At 43.6% G+C, this 15470-nt stretch overlaps 1 protein-coding gene across 2 annotated transcripts in view; it reads left to right on the top strand.

Moving 5' to 3' along the window:
* Positions 1–15470, top strand: part of FMN1 (formin 1) — a 435492-nt gene that overhangs the window by 113215 nt on the left and 306807 nt on the right. Inside the window, exons 1-2 of one of the 2 annotated variants that reach the window (XM_040226989.1) lie at positions 2944–5211; positions 6610–6727. In XM_040226989.1, coding sequence (XP_040082923.1) covers positions 3856–5211; positions 6610–6727 — 1474 coding nt within the window. In that variant the 5' untranslated portion in view covers positions 2944–3855. Of the gene's footprint in view, positions 1–2943; positions 5212–6609; positions 6728–15470 lie in introns of those variants that run through there. The other variant, XM_040226990.1, reaches the window with a different exon arrangement.

Below are 15470 nucleotides of genomic sequence, written 5' to 3'. Positions count from 1 at the left end.
TACTTTAAAAGCATGTATCATAGAAGAAGACAAAAATAATGTCCAAAAGAGGTGATTCTTTTTCCCTCTGAGAATGTTAGAGCATTAAATAGATGCATTTTTCAAGACCGCCCAACTAAGATCAGACTTGTAGGATGCTTATTTGAAAATACTATGGTCTGAAACATTTTTCCATTCCCTAAATGACCAGATGTTGTAACATTTCTCATGGTCATGAGAATGAGTGTCCTGAAAGAGTCAATATTCAAAAAATCTCTTTAAATTACCATGCTGCTCTTTCTTACTTATCTTCATATTTTTATGGTCATAACTTGCTTTCATTCAAAATTGTCTTAGGTCCACCTATTGCTAATTAAACTGAGTCTGGAGTATAAAGTACTATGTTACAGTCTCTGAACAAGAACCACCTCTTTCTTGGCTGATTTCCCCTATTAAACTTCATGTTTCATCAAGGTGGAGGGCTGGAATTTCTTCATCTTTATGTCCCGGAAGCCTCGTACAGAGTTAGTGCTTGACAATGATTGTTGCATGAATGCATCTTTGTGATAGCTCAGTTTCCTAAATGAAGGAGAATTGTATAGGTAAACTGGAAAGCCTCTTGATAAATTTGAGTCGTGAGGATTATGTGTCTTGTCTGTGACCAGTAGACAAGCCAGCTAGGGAATTTTTGCTAGATTTTTCTAAGTAGCCTGTCTAGATTTCCCCTCTAAATTTACAAGGGAAAAGAATGGTCCCACTCATATTTTTTTTTCTTTTCCTGAAGTCAGTCTTCGGTATCATTTCAAGAGGGTAAGGTACAATACATGCCCTAGTGAGACTCCACCACCTAACCGGGCTGACACGCCTGCACATTTTAAGATGCAGGGGGATGTGGAGTCCTATTACGGCAGGAATCAGGGCTCAGAATTTAGAAGAGTGACTGTGGATTCTGTGGCCTGATTGCCTTGATTCAAGTTCCAGTTCTTCTTGTGAATATGAGCAAGTTACATCATCTTTCCATGCCTGTTTCCAAACATGAAAAAGAAAGTAATACCAACCTCATAGCAGATGTTGTTGATATTTTGTTGCTAAGTTGTTCAGTTCCTTTGTGACCCCATGTGTAACCTGCCACATTCCTCTGTACATAGTATTTCCCCGGCAAGAATACTGAAGTGGATTGCCATTTCCTTCTCTGGGGGATCTTCCCCACAGAGGGATCAGACCTGTGTCTCCTGCTTCACAGGTGGATTCTTGACCACTAAGCCATCAGGGAAGCCCATAGTTAGATGTACTAATCAGTTAATACACATGGAGCAACTAGAACAGTGCTTGTAAACACCTAATAAATGTTACATATTATTAGTATCATCCACTTATTAGCTGTGCGCCTTTGCTTGGTTGCATTCTCTTGACCATGGTTGCTTCATTTTTAAAATGAACCTAAGAATACCTTCTCCACCCTAAGCCAAGGGACTGGAATCAAATTGTCTCCCTGGGACCCAAGATTCTCACAACATTGTATTCATGTCCGTGGGTATTGAGAAGGTGCTAGAACTTTGTATTTCCACTCCATGCTGTAGTGTAGAAGAGCCTTCTAGTTTATGTCCCATTTTGCCCATATCTGCTGAAAATGCTTAGCAACTTATTTTGGAAATCAATAATTATGTCTGAGAAAATGGAGCTTTCTCGGTTAAAGAACAACAAATATATGCCATGTCTCTTCCCCTCACCCATATGTTGACTGGTCTACATGGTTCTTCAGAAGACTGATCTTATGATCTGATGTCATGATTCCTTTTTCTGTCCTGAAGAAGCAGAAGTATGATTTTATCAACAGGCATTTCCTTTAGATAGGAAGCTTGTTATGAGGCTTAAACGGCACGAATGAATTTTCCTGAGTGTTGTGGTGGCCTTTTGATTAACCATGTCCTATTTAATAATCTCAAAATATGCTGGGATCAGGAGCAACCAGAAAAGTATCCATTTAGATATAAGGTCAAATCAGGGATGAGTAAGCACTGTTTTAATTTTCCTGTAAGAGTTGATGGGCTATAATCATATGTACGCTTTTTGTGTGAAGGTTTCTTTTGAACACATTGCACTAGAAATTTATTATTGTGATCTGAATTTCTCAGTGGAGAACACAATTCAAGTTGGCAGTGTGGAAGCCACAGCCATTCCCTGCTGCAGATAAAGCAAGACAGCTGTTTTGCTTATGGCTACAGCTTCTGTTTTGCAGAATAAATTTGTTTGCATTTAATCTTCTCTCAGCTTTGTTCAGAGAGCCGGTGATTACTATTAAACCATGATGACAAGCCAGTTTGGCTCTCTTGATCCACATAGTGCCTTATCCATTCCAGGTGCTTACTAAATGCCTGCTGACTCAATAGGATCTGGTAAACACTGAGACCCTCAGGTACAACAGGAAGCTGCCCCAAGAGGCAGGTATGCTGCTAGGAAACAGAGCTGCAATTTTTCCATGTCCTTCATTGCCAGGTTCCCAGCTTGTACAGCATTGGAAACTACACTGAGGTGGTGTTTGGTGGTGGTTTTGTCTTTCCTGTTTTTGTTTTAGGCAAATGGGTCTGTGACAGAGCCCTGATAGAGACCTTTTAGATGTTTTTCCCTTTAGGGGAATGTGGCTCCTTGGGGATCTTTTTAATGAATCGCTTTGCCTAACAAGGCAGGTTGTGTTACTTTGTACCATGCTAAGTTTTAATTTGTTGGTTGGATGGCTGAGGCACAGAGGGGTACCCTTTCGCCAGCAGGATTCCTAAGAAAGCTAGGAAGTCAGAGCTGCTGAACAGAAGCCCAAGGTTAGCCCAAGAGAGTGGAGGGTTATCATTCCTCCCTGACTGGGGCTGTTTACTCTACCACCCAGAGGCTGGTGGACAGTGGGCGTGGTGGGCGTGCTTGCCTAAGTACCTGTTTGTAGAACACTATGACAGCAGGGCAGAGCTAAGACAGCAGGGCAGAGCTAAAACAGCAGTAATCTGAAACCTGTCCTGTTGGTTTTCCTTCATTGGAAGCTAAAATCTGCATTCCAGATGAAACCCGCAGGGAAGTGGAGGAAAGCACTTAAAAAAAAAAAAAAAAGAAAAGAAAAAGCTTCAAGGGTAGTAAATTAACAGCTTTTGCGAGTCCTTGGCGCTTTGAGATGATCTATTTCTTTCTTTACTTTTAAATACTTCTTTGCTTCGGGCTTTGTAAGTGGCTGTCGGTCTGTGTGCGGTGCTAGTTTTGTTTTGTTTTGCTTTGCTTGAATGGCACAGGCTTCTGACCGTGATTTAGATGCTAAAAGAGAGCCCGCAAGAAGTATTTCAGTCATTTTCTGCTGATTCACTTTTGAACTTCCTGGGCTGCTCTGGGGTGAGGGGGTGGTTGAAGGCTGTCAGGAACAGCTTGCCCGCTCAGCACTCTCTGGAGCCTCCCTTGCTCACCAATGAGGAAGTTGAAAGCCACCAGGAGAACCGCTGGCACTAGGGCGGAGCTCGTGGCAAATCCTGGGCTGGGATGAGTGGGGGCAGGCTGATTTTCCCTACGACAAAAAGCCTTTTGTCCCCGGGAATAAATACGGAAGTCCCAGAGGAGCAGCCTCCCAGTCCGTGTGTAGTAAGGTGCGCAGCCTCAGCTGCGTCTGGGCATAAAGCCCCGTGGACTTTTTACAGTTGCCCGGGGCACCCCATCCCCTCGCAAACCGGAAGGAGGGCTCGGGAGGGACCAGGGCCGGGCCAAGTGTGCTCGCGCTGCGGCTGAGTCCACCGGCCGGTCCTGTTGCTCTCCGTTCTGGAAGTTAAGAGCCGATGGAGTGCAGAAACTGAGAGAGCAGGGGAAGGCAGCAGAAGTGAGAACTGCCACCTAGGGCACTGCTGGGACATGGAGGAAGTTGGAAACGCTCTGAATGGCAGCGATAGCTCGAAACCAGTACAGCCTGAAGCTGGACTTGACCCGGCGCTGTCGATCCTTACCAAGTTCTCTATGAAATCCCTCTTTGGGTTCACGAGTAAATTGGAATCTGTGAAACCCGAAGAGGAAGACGCGGTGCTGAAAGCCTTCCATAATTTAGTGGTGGAGCCCAGTAGTGGATCGGATCTGCAGGAGGCAGAGGCTCAGGTTCCACTTGACCATGGAAATGATGGGAAGACAAAAGTGGAGACTCAGACGGAGGGAAGTCCTAGGGGAGAAGCAGAGGTCGGGATTTCTCTCCCTGGACAAGAGCTGCTTCCACTTGCTGCTTTGAATGGGAACCAAGACAATGTCATTTTGGTTCGAGGGACCCTGGTGAACACCACCAGTGATTCTGACTCTGATGATGGAGGCCAGGAACCAGAAGAGGGAAGCAAGAGCAATAGCCCCAGATCCCGTGGTGGTGTTTTATCTGAGCCATCTGAGGAGCCCCAAGAAAAGCCAGGAGATGGAAGGGAAAATACTGCCCCTGGTGACAGGAGTGATGCAGAGCTCAGTGGAGAAAGTCCTCAAAGAACTCTGCAGGAGATAAACTGCAAGTTGGAACCCGACAGAGGTGGCCTTCAGACAGAGCACAGCCCTTGCCAGCAAGAAGCGGGAGAAAAAGGCCCCACAGCTCCCCCTGTGGTAGCAGACCAGGACTCAAGTGTTGGTGTCACCGAGAACACCTCTTCTAAAAAAGAAGTCCCTGGAGAGAAGTCCTTCCAGCTTCCAGCTTTTTTCAGTGGGCTTCGTGTGCTGAAGAAGGGAGCCACAACCGAGGGTGGGGAGACCATCACTGAAATTAAACCAAAGGATGGGGACCTGGCTTTGCTCAAGTTGACCCAACCAGTCCAGCGGTCCCTAGCACAGGCAGGGCCTCCAGCAGTGAAGACGGGAGAGAAATCAAGCTATCCAAAGGCCACTCCCACTCTCCTGGAGCAGCTCTCTCAGCTGCTCAACATTGACATCCCCAAGGCCGAACCGAAGGCAGAAGACCCTGAACAGCCCAAGGGGGAAGAGATGGGCTGTGGTGCACCTCAAGAGAGCAAGAGTGACCCCGGAGAAGCCCAAACCCAGGGAGGAGAGGTCAAGCCAAAGCCGCCAGAGACTGCCTTGGAGGCCTTTAAAGCCTTATTCATCCGTCCCCCCAAAAAGGGGACCACGGCTGACACCTCTGAGCTGGAAGCTCTCAAGCGCAAGATGAGGCATGAGAAAGAGTCCCTAAGAGCTGTGTTTGAGCGGTCAAGGTCAAGGCCTGCGGATGGCCCCTCAGATTCCAAAAGCGTATGTAGCAGTTGGGTTCTGTGATTTGTCATAAAGTGTGATGCGGCCAAGTTTCTTTTCAGGTTTCCTGTCAAAGAGGATCTTATTACCTACTCTTAGTGACCTTCCTCTAGGTGAAAGATAATATAATCAAGTGGTCCATAAGGAGTTTGGAGTTGGACAGCATTTTGGGGTTGGAGCATTTTCTTTCTTTCTTATATTTCTCTGGGTTGTTGTAAGAAAAGTGTTTAAGTAAAGATGTGCAGATCAGAAAGGGAAAGTGTCACTCTGAGTTTAAGCATTAATAGTAAATGTGCTTCTGAAAACCAGGCAGCATCAGAATCAATGCAATATAGAAATGTAGCCCAGACTTCCGCCCCACTTAATTATACCTCTGTGAAAACTATATTTTTCTTTTGAAAATTGGTCACTTGGCCAAATACATGTTTGTGATGTGATTAAAATGTTCTGTGTTGGTTACAAGGCATCCTGATTGAGAACTGGGTTTAGAATGAGACCTGGGTTATAATTCGAACTCCACCAATTACTGGTTGGGTGACCTTGATCTTCTCTGAGCCTCAATCTCTTCTTCAGCAAAATGATGAAAATAACCTTTATTTTATATGGTAGTTGTGAAGCATAAATGAAGTTAGCACATGGTAACCATCTAATTAGTGAAAGCTGTTACAATTGTTTAAAAAAGTATTCAGGAAATTTGTAAGGATGAGCAAGCACTTGTTCAGTGGATCTTAAAAGTTCATAATGGCAGTGAGTAGAATTTTTTGCTTAGTTTCACCTTAAAAATAATTATCATTCCTTCATACATTTGATCAGTTAAAATGTTAAATTTAAGGTCTTTAGAAAAATTAGCTTGGGTTGCAGTTAAAAACTAAACACAATATAGCATTCTTCTGGTTGTAAAATCAACCTCTGTAAAAATAGCTTGAATGTGAAAGCCATCTCATTCATTTTTTTTTTTAGGAAAGAAAAAGAATTGATCAATGTTATCTTGACCTAGAACTAATGCTCATGGAAAGTGCAAAGCTGGTTTATATCTTTAACCCTGGAGTTATTTGGGCTATATTTGTAAACATACCTATAAATGTACCAAATTATAGTACATTTGTATCTTCAACTCAGAGTGTATTTATGGTTTTTTTAAAAAGAGTTACATGCTAAAAATCACTTATTGAAGGTTGTGTAATACTTGGCCTTAAGTTGTTTCATTTTTCCACTCCAGCTGATCACTTTACGTTTCTGGAAAAGGATTGTATTGTGAGTTGTTTCAGTTGCAGTGAGTGAGAGCAATATGCAACTGGCGATTAGAATTCATTTTGGAGTGAGTGCATTCTCAGGGTTTAGTTGGCTGTGGTCACATTTTATTGAACTTAAACTTTTCTCTGCCCACTTTTCCCACAGCCTGACCACAGCCCCACTGAGCAGGATGATAGGATTCCTGGCAGACTCCAGGCTGTCTGGCCACCACCGAAGACAAAGGACACAGAAGAAAAAGTGGGATTGAAGTACACTGAAGCAGGTGATGTGAACAGAAGCCAGGTCTCAGGAATGAATCTCTCGCTGCATTGGCTTTTAGTTCTAGCTGAGTAGACTCTGAGAATTGGAGTTTTTGTTTCATTATAAAATGCAATGCTTCGCTTTTCTTTTTGGTTTCGATGTTACACTGAACCCTGGCACACTTATCAGGAATGAATCTCTTAGAGATGAAAGGTGAACGCAGTGAAATGAATGAAAGGGGGCACTTGTGTAAAGGAGGAGAACCTTGGGGGAACTAATGGAGAAGGTAGATTACAGATTCTTCAGGAAGCAGGTGGTTGGCCCTCAGAGAGTGTGTGAGCCGTCAGGGCTTCTGGCAGAGGCAGAGTGTGAGTCTCCAGAGCTGGAATACGATTTGTTTTTTGTCTTCAAGTAATGCTTTTGAGCCACAGGAACCTTGTGCAGAGTGAATGTACAGATACCATCAGTTACTCTTTCACTTTTGTTAGACAAAGCTTTATTTAATGCATGGCCAATTTCAAAGCAATCTAATTCCCTGGAAATCTTCCCCAGAGCTTTGCTTGAATGTATTTAAGTAGAATGGGAATCTAGATATTTTTACTTTTTAAGTGACGGGTTCACATGAAATTAAAAAAAGAAAAGAATGGGAGGAGGTTATGTCTTAATTGTATATATGTGTTTTTATGTATCTCTGAGGAAACCTCTTTGTCTTGTTCCTGATATTTGAAGATTTCTTACATAGGTTTACATTTTGCTGATTGTCTTAGGTATCTGTACATATTACCAGTCTGTATGGTTATACAAAAGAAGTACTTCTTTCAGTTCTTATTGGTTGATTGGTCGACATAAGTGGATCAGAGTTTGGATGGTTTAGTAATCCACAGGCTTTTTGAAAGATGATCAAGTTACAGTCAGTAAGTGATGGCACGAATGAATCTCAGTTCTAGCCTCCATGTACACAGTTGCAAACTTCTGACTACCCCCAAGACAACTACTTGATGACGTTTCTTTCTCACCTGCTTGACTTACAGAGTGAAAGCTATCATGCCTTGGTGAAAATGTATATTACTATTTCATTCTTCTTGCCTACATTTGATTTTTCCAAAATCAGAATGCTTATGACTGCAATACTGACCACCTACCGAGTTGTCTTTTCCATAATCTGGCACAGTTTGAACAGTCAATAGTCCTGAAGTTCCCTTTAGTGAAAAACCAGAATCCTATGAGTTCTTATTCCTAGTATATAATGGGGTGGCAGTCTTCCGTCCTACATGACTTTTCAGTCTATGTCAAATCATGTTTGGGGGCATTTATACTCTATAGAGATTCCCGAGTCTTTGCTTTCTCTCCTCTTCTGTTTCTAGAAGCTCAGAGGAGTCCTGTCATTACCTTGCTGTGTAATTACACCCAAAGTCAGTAGCTTTCCAAGCTCTCTCTCTCTCTTTTTTTTTTTGGTCATGAAATGTGTGTTCTCAGAGCAACCTAAGGTCTGGGATTAGATGAGGGAAGTCAATGAATAGTAACAGTCCTCTTGGGTGCATTGTGATGGCGCAAGGACAGCTTGCTACAGCGAGAAGACTGACTGTTGTCTGGAGAAGGCATCTTGGTCCCCAGCTGGTTCTCATGGGTGGCAGCCCTGTCGCTCACTTTCTGTGCTCCCAGGTCTGGTGCTTATTTTCTTATGAACCTTGTAGCAGTAATTATTCTGCTGATAACACTTTACGGAGTATTAAAGCAGAATACCCTATGCCTGCAGGAAACTTCTTTTTACTCCATGACTCAATACCAACATATGGTTGCCTTGTCATTTATTGCTAATCTTAAGGAAGCTAACATTTTCCTTGTGATTTTAAGTTCTGTTGTTGAGAAATCTGAAGTCTTATAAGCACGTAGTTTATAACTTAATACATTTTGTGGTATTTCCATTGGTTTCCCTGCCCTTAGGGAAGTAGGGAGCGCAGAGATAGAAAAATTAGATCCAAAATATTTCAGGGTGTTCGAAGTGCTTTTAATTTTTCCTGGCATGTATAATTCATTAAGTTAGTGAAATGGGATAGCAGGAGTCTAGCATTCGTATTTCAAGTATGCTACTGACTCAGATGATAAAGAATCTGTCTGCAGTGCAGGAGACTTGGGTTCCATCCCTGGGTTAGGAAGATCCCCTGGAGAAGGGAATGCTTATCCTCTCTAATACTCTTGCTTGGAGAATCCCATGAACGGAGGGGCCTGATGGGGTCACGAAGAGTCAGACACAACTAAGCGATTAAGCACACAGATGTAAGAGTTCTGTGCTGTCAACATCGGAGCCCAGTCCTCGGCAGGGCTGGCCCAGAGATGGTTTTTTTCATCATGAATCTCTCACTGTCCTTGTGCTGCCCTTGGCTACTTTGGATGTGCCACTGCTTGTGTTTCCCTCTGTTCAGAGTTCATCGTTCAGTGATGTCTTTCTGAGGGCTTAGGCGGTCATCTGATATAGTCAGATCACTTTTGTTCAAGGATAAAAAGAAAGAGCTGATCTAAGGGAAGCTGTCCCTTTAAACTATGGCTTCTGGAGCCCTCGTAGCCATGTGAGAGAAGCTGACCACTGTTGCTGGTGCCAGCTGTCAAGGATGCACTCTTCTGCCACTGCCAAAGCCATCAGCATCATGTATAGCTGCTGACACTGCAACAAACTCACTCCCTTGGCAGCTAAAGCCTTTGGCTCCCACTGGAGCCTCTGATGCCATTCTGATGATGCTGCATCCACCATCAAGGGCCCTTCCACTGCCAGTCTCTGAGCTCTCAGAGCCCAGGTGATGTGCCAGTTGAGAGGGGCACTTGTGCTCACCAGAGCTGTCGCTCAAGGGACTTGCGCAGGTGCTGGAGTTGACCTCTACCAGGGAGGGTCCCCTGTGTTCATTCACTCAGTATTTGAATTGCTCTGCTCAAATGAGAAAGAATCCCTTTTCCCAAGCCCTGTACTGTCCTTTCATACATTATTAGCAATGCAATTCTGCTTTGCTTTGCGCTTGGGATGCCTCAAAGCTATTATGAGTGAAAAGAGCATTCTGTCGCCCCACCCCCCAATCCCCTCCCCTCCCCTCCCCCAGCATTCCTTAGAATCGGACTGGGGACTACAGCCCTCATGTTCACAGAACTGTCTTTCCTCCTCCTCCTGAGTACAGGAGTTTGCTCTCGAAACAAGCTTCTGGGATAGTCTGGCTTTTTTTTTGGAAGAATTTTTCAGTGGGCTCATCACATTCTTAAATGGTTAAGTCACATTGAGTCCCTGCCGCTTTCCTGCACTGCAGACCAGAAACATCTGGGTGGAGTAAACTTGATTACCTTGTGAAGCCCAGGGCTAAGTAAAACCCAATCACAACCAAGTGAAAAGGTGTGAAACAATACAAGGGGAGCCTAAAAGAAAACAAAAGTCAATGTCTACCTTTAATGCTTTTTTTTTTTTTACATTTCTTTTCCATGGGGATGGTCTTGATCCCTGTCTCCTGTACAATGTCACTAACCTCAGTCCATAGTTCATCAGGCACTCTATCTAAGATCTAGTCCCTTAAATCTATTTCTCACTTCCATTGTATAATCATAAGGAATTTGATTTAGGTAATTGGTCTAGTGGTTTTCCCTACTTTCATCAATTTAAGTCTGAATTTGGCAATAAGGAGTTCATGATCTGAGCCACAGTCAGCTCCCGGTCTTCTTTTTGTTGACTGTATAGAGCTTCTCCATCTTTGGCTGCAAAGAATGTAATCAATCTGATTTCAGTGTTGACCATCTGGTGATGTCCATGTGTAGAGTCTTCTCTTGTGTTGTTGGAAGAGGGTGTTTGCTATGACCAGTGCATTTTCTTGGTAAAACTCTATTAGTCTTTGCCCTGCTTCATTCCGCATTCCAAGGCCAAATTTGCCTGTTACTCCAAGTGTTTCTTGACTTCCTACTTTTGCATTCCAGTCCCCTATAGTGAAAAGGACATCTTTTTTGGGTGTTAGTTCTAAAAGGTCTTGTAGATCTTCATAGAACCATTCAACTTCAGCTTCTTCAGCATTACTGGTTGGGGCATAGACTTGCATTACCGTGATATTGAATGGTTTGCCTTGGAAACGAACAGAGATCATTCTGTCGTTTTTGAGATTGCATCCAAGTACTGAATTTCGGACTCTTTTGTTGACCATGATGGCTACTCCATTTCTTCTGAGGGATTCCTGTCTGCAGTAGTAGATATAATGGTCATCTGAGTTAAATTCACCCATTCCAGTCGATTTTAGTTCTCTGATTCCCAGAATGTCGACGTTCACTCTTGCCATCTCTTGTTTGACCACTTCCAGTTTGCCTTGATTCATGGACCTGACATTCCAGGTTCCTATGCAATATTGCTCTTTACAGCATCGGACCTTGCTTCTATCACTAGTCACATCCACAGCTGGGTATTGTTTTTGCTTTGGCTCCATCCCTTCATTCTTTCTGGAGTTATTTCGCCACTGATCTCCAGTAGCATATTGGGTACCTACTGACCTGGGGAGTTCCTCTTTCAGTATCCTATCATTTTGCCTTTTCATATTGTTCATGGGGTTCTCAAGGCAAGAATACTGAAGTGGTTTGCCATCCCTTCTCCAGTGGACCACATTCTGTCAGAACTCTCCACCATGACCTGCCCGTCTTGGGTGGCCCCACGGGCATAGCTTAGTTTCATTGAGTTAAACAAGGATGTGGTCCTAGTGTGATTAGATTGACTAGTTTTCTGTGAGTATGGTTTCAGTGTGTCTGCCCTCTGATGCCCTCTTGCAACACCTACTGTTTTACTTGGGTTTCTCTTCCCTTGGACGAGGGGTATCTCCTCACTGCAGCCCCTCCTGACCTTGAACGTGGAATAGCTCCTCTAGGCCCTCGCACAGCCACCACTCCTTGGACGTGGGATTACTCCTTGGACGTGGGATTGCTCCTCCCGGCTGCCGCCCCTGGCCTTGGGCATGGGGTAGCTCCTCTCGGCTGCTCCTGCCCTGTCGCGGCCTGGCACTCTTGGCTGCCATCCCTGACCTCGGACACAGGGTAGCTCCTCTCGGCCATTCCTGTGCTGTCGCAGCCTGGCACTCTCGGCCGCTGCCCTGACCTCTGATGTGGGGTAAGTCCTCATGGCTGCCGCTCCTTGGGCTTGGGGTCCTCCTGTCTTCTGCCCCTGACATCAGACGTGGGTTAGCTCCTCTAGGCCGTGCTATGTGTGCCGGTCACAGCTGCCTGCGCCTTTTTTTTTTTTTGCAAAAAAGCAAAATGGCTGTCTGGGGAGGCTATACAAATAGCTGTGAAAAGAGAAGCAAAAAGCAAAGGAAAAAGGGAAGATTTAAGGATCTGAATGCAGAGTTCCAAAGAATAGCAAGAAGAGATAAGAAAGCCTTCCTCAGCGATCAATACAAAGAAATAGAGGAAAACAACAGAATGGGAAAGACTAGAGATCTCTTCAAGAAAAATTAGAGATACCAAAGGAACATTTTATGCAAAGATGGGCTCGATAAAGGACAGAAATGGTATGGACCTAACAGAAGCAGAAGATATTAAGAAGAGGTTGCAAGAATACACAGAAGAACTGTACAAAAGAGATCTTCAACCAAGATAATCACGATGGTGTGATCACTCACCTAGAGCCAGACATCTTGGAATGTGAAGTCAAGTAGGCCTTAGAAAGCATCACTACGAACAAAGCTAGTGGAGGTGATGGAATTCCAGTGGAGCTATTTCAAATCCTGAAAGATGATGCTGTGAAAGTGCTGCACTCAATATGCCAGCAAATTTGGAAAACTCAGCAGTGGCCTCAGGACTGGGAAAGGTCAGTTTTCATTCCAATCCCAAAGAAAGGCAATGCAAAAAAATGCTCAAGCTACCGCACAATTGCACACATCTCATACACTAGTAAATAATGCTCAAAATTCTCCAAGCCAGGCTTCAGCAATATGTGAACCATGAACTTCCAGATGTTCAAGCTGGTTTTAGAAAAGGCAGAGGAACCAGAGATCAAATTGCCAACATCCGCTGGATCATGGAAAAAGCTTCCAGATAAACATCTATTTCTGCTTTATTGACCATGCCAAAGCCTTTGACTGTGTGGATCACAATAAACTGTGGAAAATTATGAAAGAGATGGGAATACCAGACCACCTGACCTGCCTCTTGAGAAACCTGTATACAGGTCAGGAAGCAACAGTTAGAACTGGACATGGAACAACAGACTGGTTCCAAATAAGAAAAGGAGTACATCAAGGCTATATATTGTCACCCTGCTTATTTAACTTATATGCAGAGTACATCATGAGAAACGCTGGACTGGAAGAAGCACAAGCTGGAATCAAGATTGCAGGGAGAAATATCAATCACCTCAGACATGCAGATGACACCACCCTTATGGCAGAAAGTGAAGAGGAACTAAAAAGCCTCTTGATGAAAGAGAAAGTGAAGAGTGAAAAAGTTGTCTTAAAGCTCAACATTCAGAAAACTAAGATCATGGCATCTGGTCCCATCACTTCATGGGAAATAGATGGGGAAACAGTGGAAACAGTGTCAGACTTTATTTTGGGGGGCTCCAAAATCACTGCAGATGGTGACTGCAGCCATGAAATTAAAAGATGCTTACTCCTTGGAAGAAAAGTTATGACCAACCTAGATAGCATATTCAAAAGCAGAGATATTACTTTGCCAACAAAGGTCCATCTAGTCAAGGCTATGGTTTTTCCAGTGGTCATGTATGGATGTGAGAGCTGGACTGTGAAGAAAGGTGAGCACCGAAGAATTGATGCTTTGAACTGTGGTGTTGGAGAAGACTCTTGAGAGTCCCTTGGACTGCAAGGAGATCCAACAAGTCCATTCTGAAGGAGATCAGCCCTGGGATTTCTTTAGAGGGAATGATGCTGAAGCTGAAACTCCAGTACTTTGGGCACCTGATGCAAAGAGTTGACTCATTGGAAAAGACTCTGATGCTGGGAGGGACTGGGGGCAGGAGGAGAAGGGAATGACAGAGGATGAGATGGCTGGGTTGGCATCACGGACTCGATGGACATGAGTCTGAGTGAATTCCGGGAGTTGGTGATGGACAGGGAGGCCTGGCGTGCTGCGATTCATGGGGTCGCAGAGTCGGACACGACTGAGCAACTGAACCAAACTGAACCTTTAATGCTGCAGAAGCCATTTGTCTTATCAGAGATAGATCCCCAGGGATCTCTTCTGTTCATTCTCTAACAGGCTGTCCTACCTGTGGTGAGGTTACTTAAGGGTTTATAACAGGCCCAACGTCTTCTAAAAAAAAAAAAAGATTGGACATAATAAGGATCTAGGTATCATAGAATAGTCAAATCATAGAAGTAACATGGGGTTAAACTTCTATCTCAAACTTGAAAGAATTTTCTAGACCCTATTAGGCTACTTTTTTTTTTTTCTTTTCATTTTGCTTTATGGAGAATAAATGCACTTAGCTATACTTATTTTGTCTTTGGATAATTCTGTATACTATTACTGTATCAGCCAGGGTCTTGTCAAGGATCAAGTGAGGATGATTTGATTGACAGTTTGTTGGAGATGGTTTACAGAGGTGTGGATGGGGTTTGGGAAAAGCAGTGAGAGACGGGGCAGCTCTCTGGGGCTAGTAATCATGGGAGGTGTTTACAGCCCAGGCAGGGTCAGGTGAAGCTGCTAGAAAACCCAGAATGTCAGAGGGAGGATGAGTGGTGTCAAGGGGGCTACCCAACAGGAGCTGTGGTCTTCAGTGGAGGGATGCAGCCAGTCCATGGTGACCTGCCTGTGGGAGGGAGCTGGGGGAATAAATATTCTGACTTTCTTCTCCTGCTCTCTGGTCTCCTCCCATCTCTCCTCTTGGCCAAATCCAAAGAGAAGTTAGAGGACTGGGATCAACTTTAGGCCAGACAGCAGAGCCCAGAAAAAGACCCAGAAGGGGCAAGAGTGGATCTGGGAGGCAAATGAAAGATCCCCAGCACAGTTACACTGCTGGCTGACTCCAGGTGAAGGAAGGTTCTGAGGCCCCACAGTCTGTGCAAAGAATTGGCACACACGGACCACACAGGGTGTGAAGAAAAGCTCCTGCCTTGTATCCCGTGGGAGGGTCTGTTTTCTACTCCAATTAGTTCATAGAACCAGACAATGGCTATTACTCAGAGCCTTGCCCTGTGCACACCTACTTCACCTTAGTGCAGAGGCTTTGTTTACTGATCTCAGAAAATCTTCCATAGGCTCTCAGTGGTTTCCCAATGTTACAAAATAAAACATGTTTGGAAATATCTAGAAATATCACAGAGTAAAACAGAATCTCTAAATTGTGTTTCGTAGAGATATCATTTCCACCATTTTGAATTGTGATAGTCCTGTGTGAATTTAATACTTAAAATTTTTTTTTATCACACTGTACAGACTGCTTTTTATACTTGAAAATGTGACTTATCTTTGATTTCTGCATTGAACAATGATTAATTTGTAGATTTCATTTTTTGAAATGTATAATGATGAAAATAACAAATATTTTTGTTTATCAGTGTTTTCTTTATGTAGAATACATTGCTTGTGCAATGGCTAAATAAAAGTATATATGCCTTTTTCAGGTTTTTATGAATGTTAATTGCCAAACTTAATTTTCGTATCTAAAGTTGTTCAGTATGAAATCAATACTTTTAAAACACTGAAATTATTTTTCCCTCTTATTTGCTTTCTATTTTACTTGTATTTTCTGGTGTATAGAAATTTTAGATGTTTATATAATCAAATCTACTCTCATTTTATTG

Source organism: Oryx dammah, unplaced genomic scaffold, assembly GCF_014754425.2.
Source record: "Oryx dammah isolate SB20612 unplaced genomic scaffold, SCBI_Odam_1.1 HiC_scaffold_26, whole genome shotgun sequence".
NCBI lineage: Eukaryota > Metazoa > Chordata > Mammalia > Artiodactyla > Bovidae > Oryx > Oryx dammah.
This window is presented reverse-complemented; position numbering and strand designations above follow the sequence as displayed.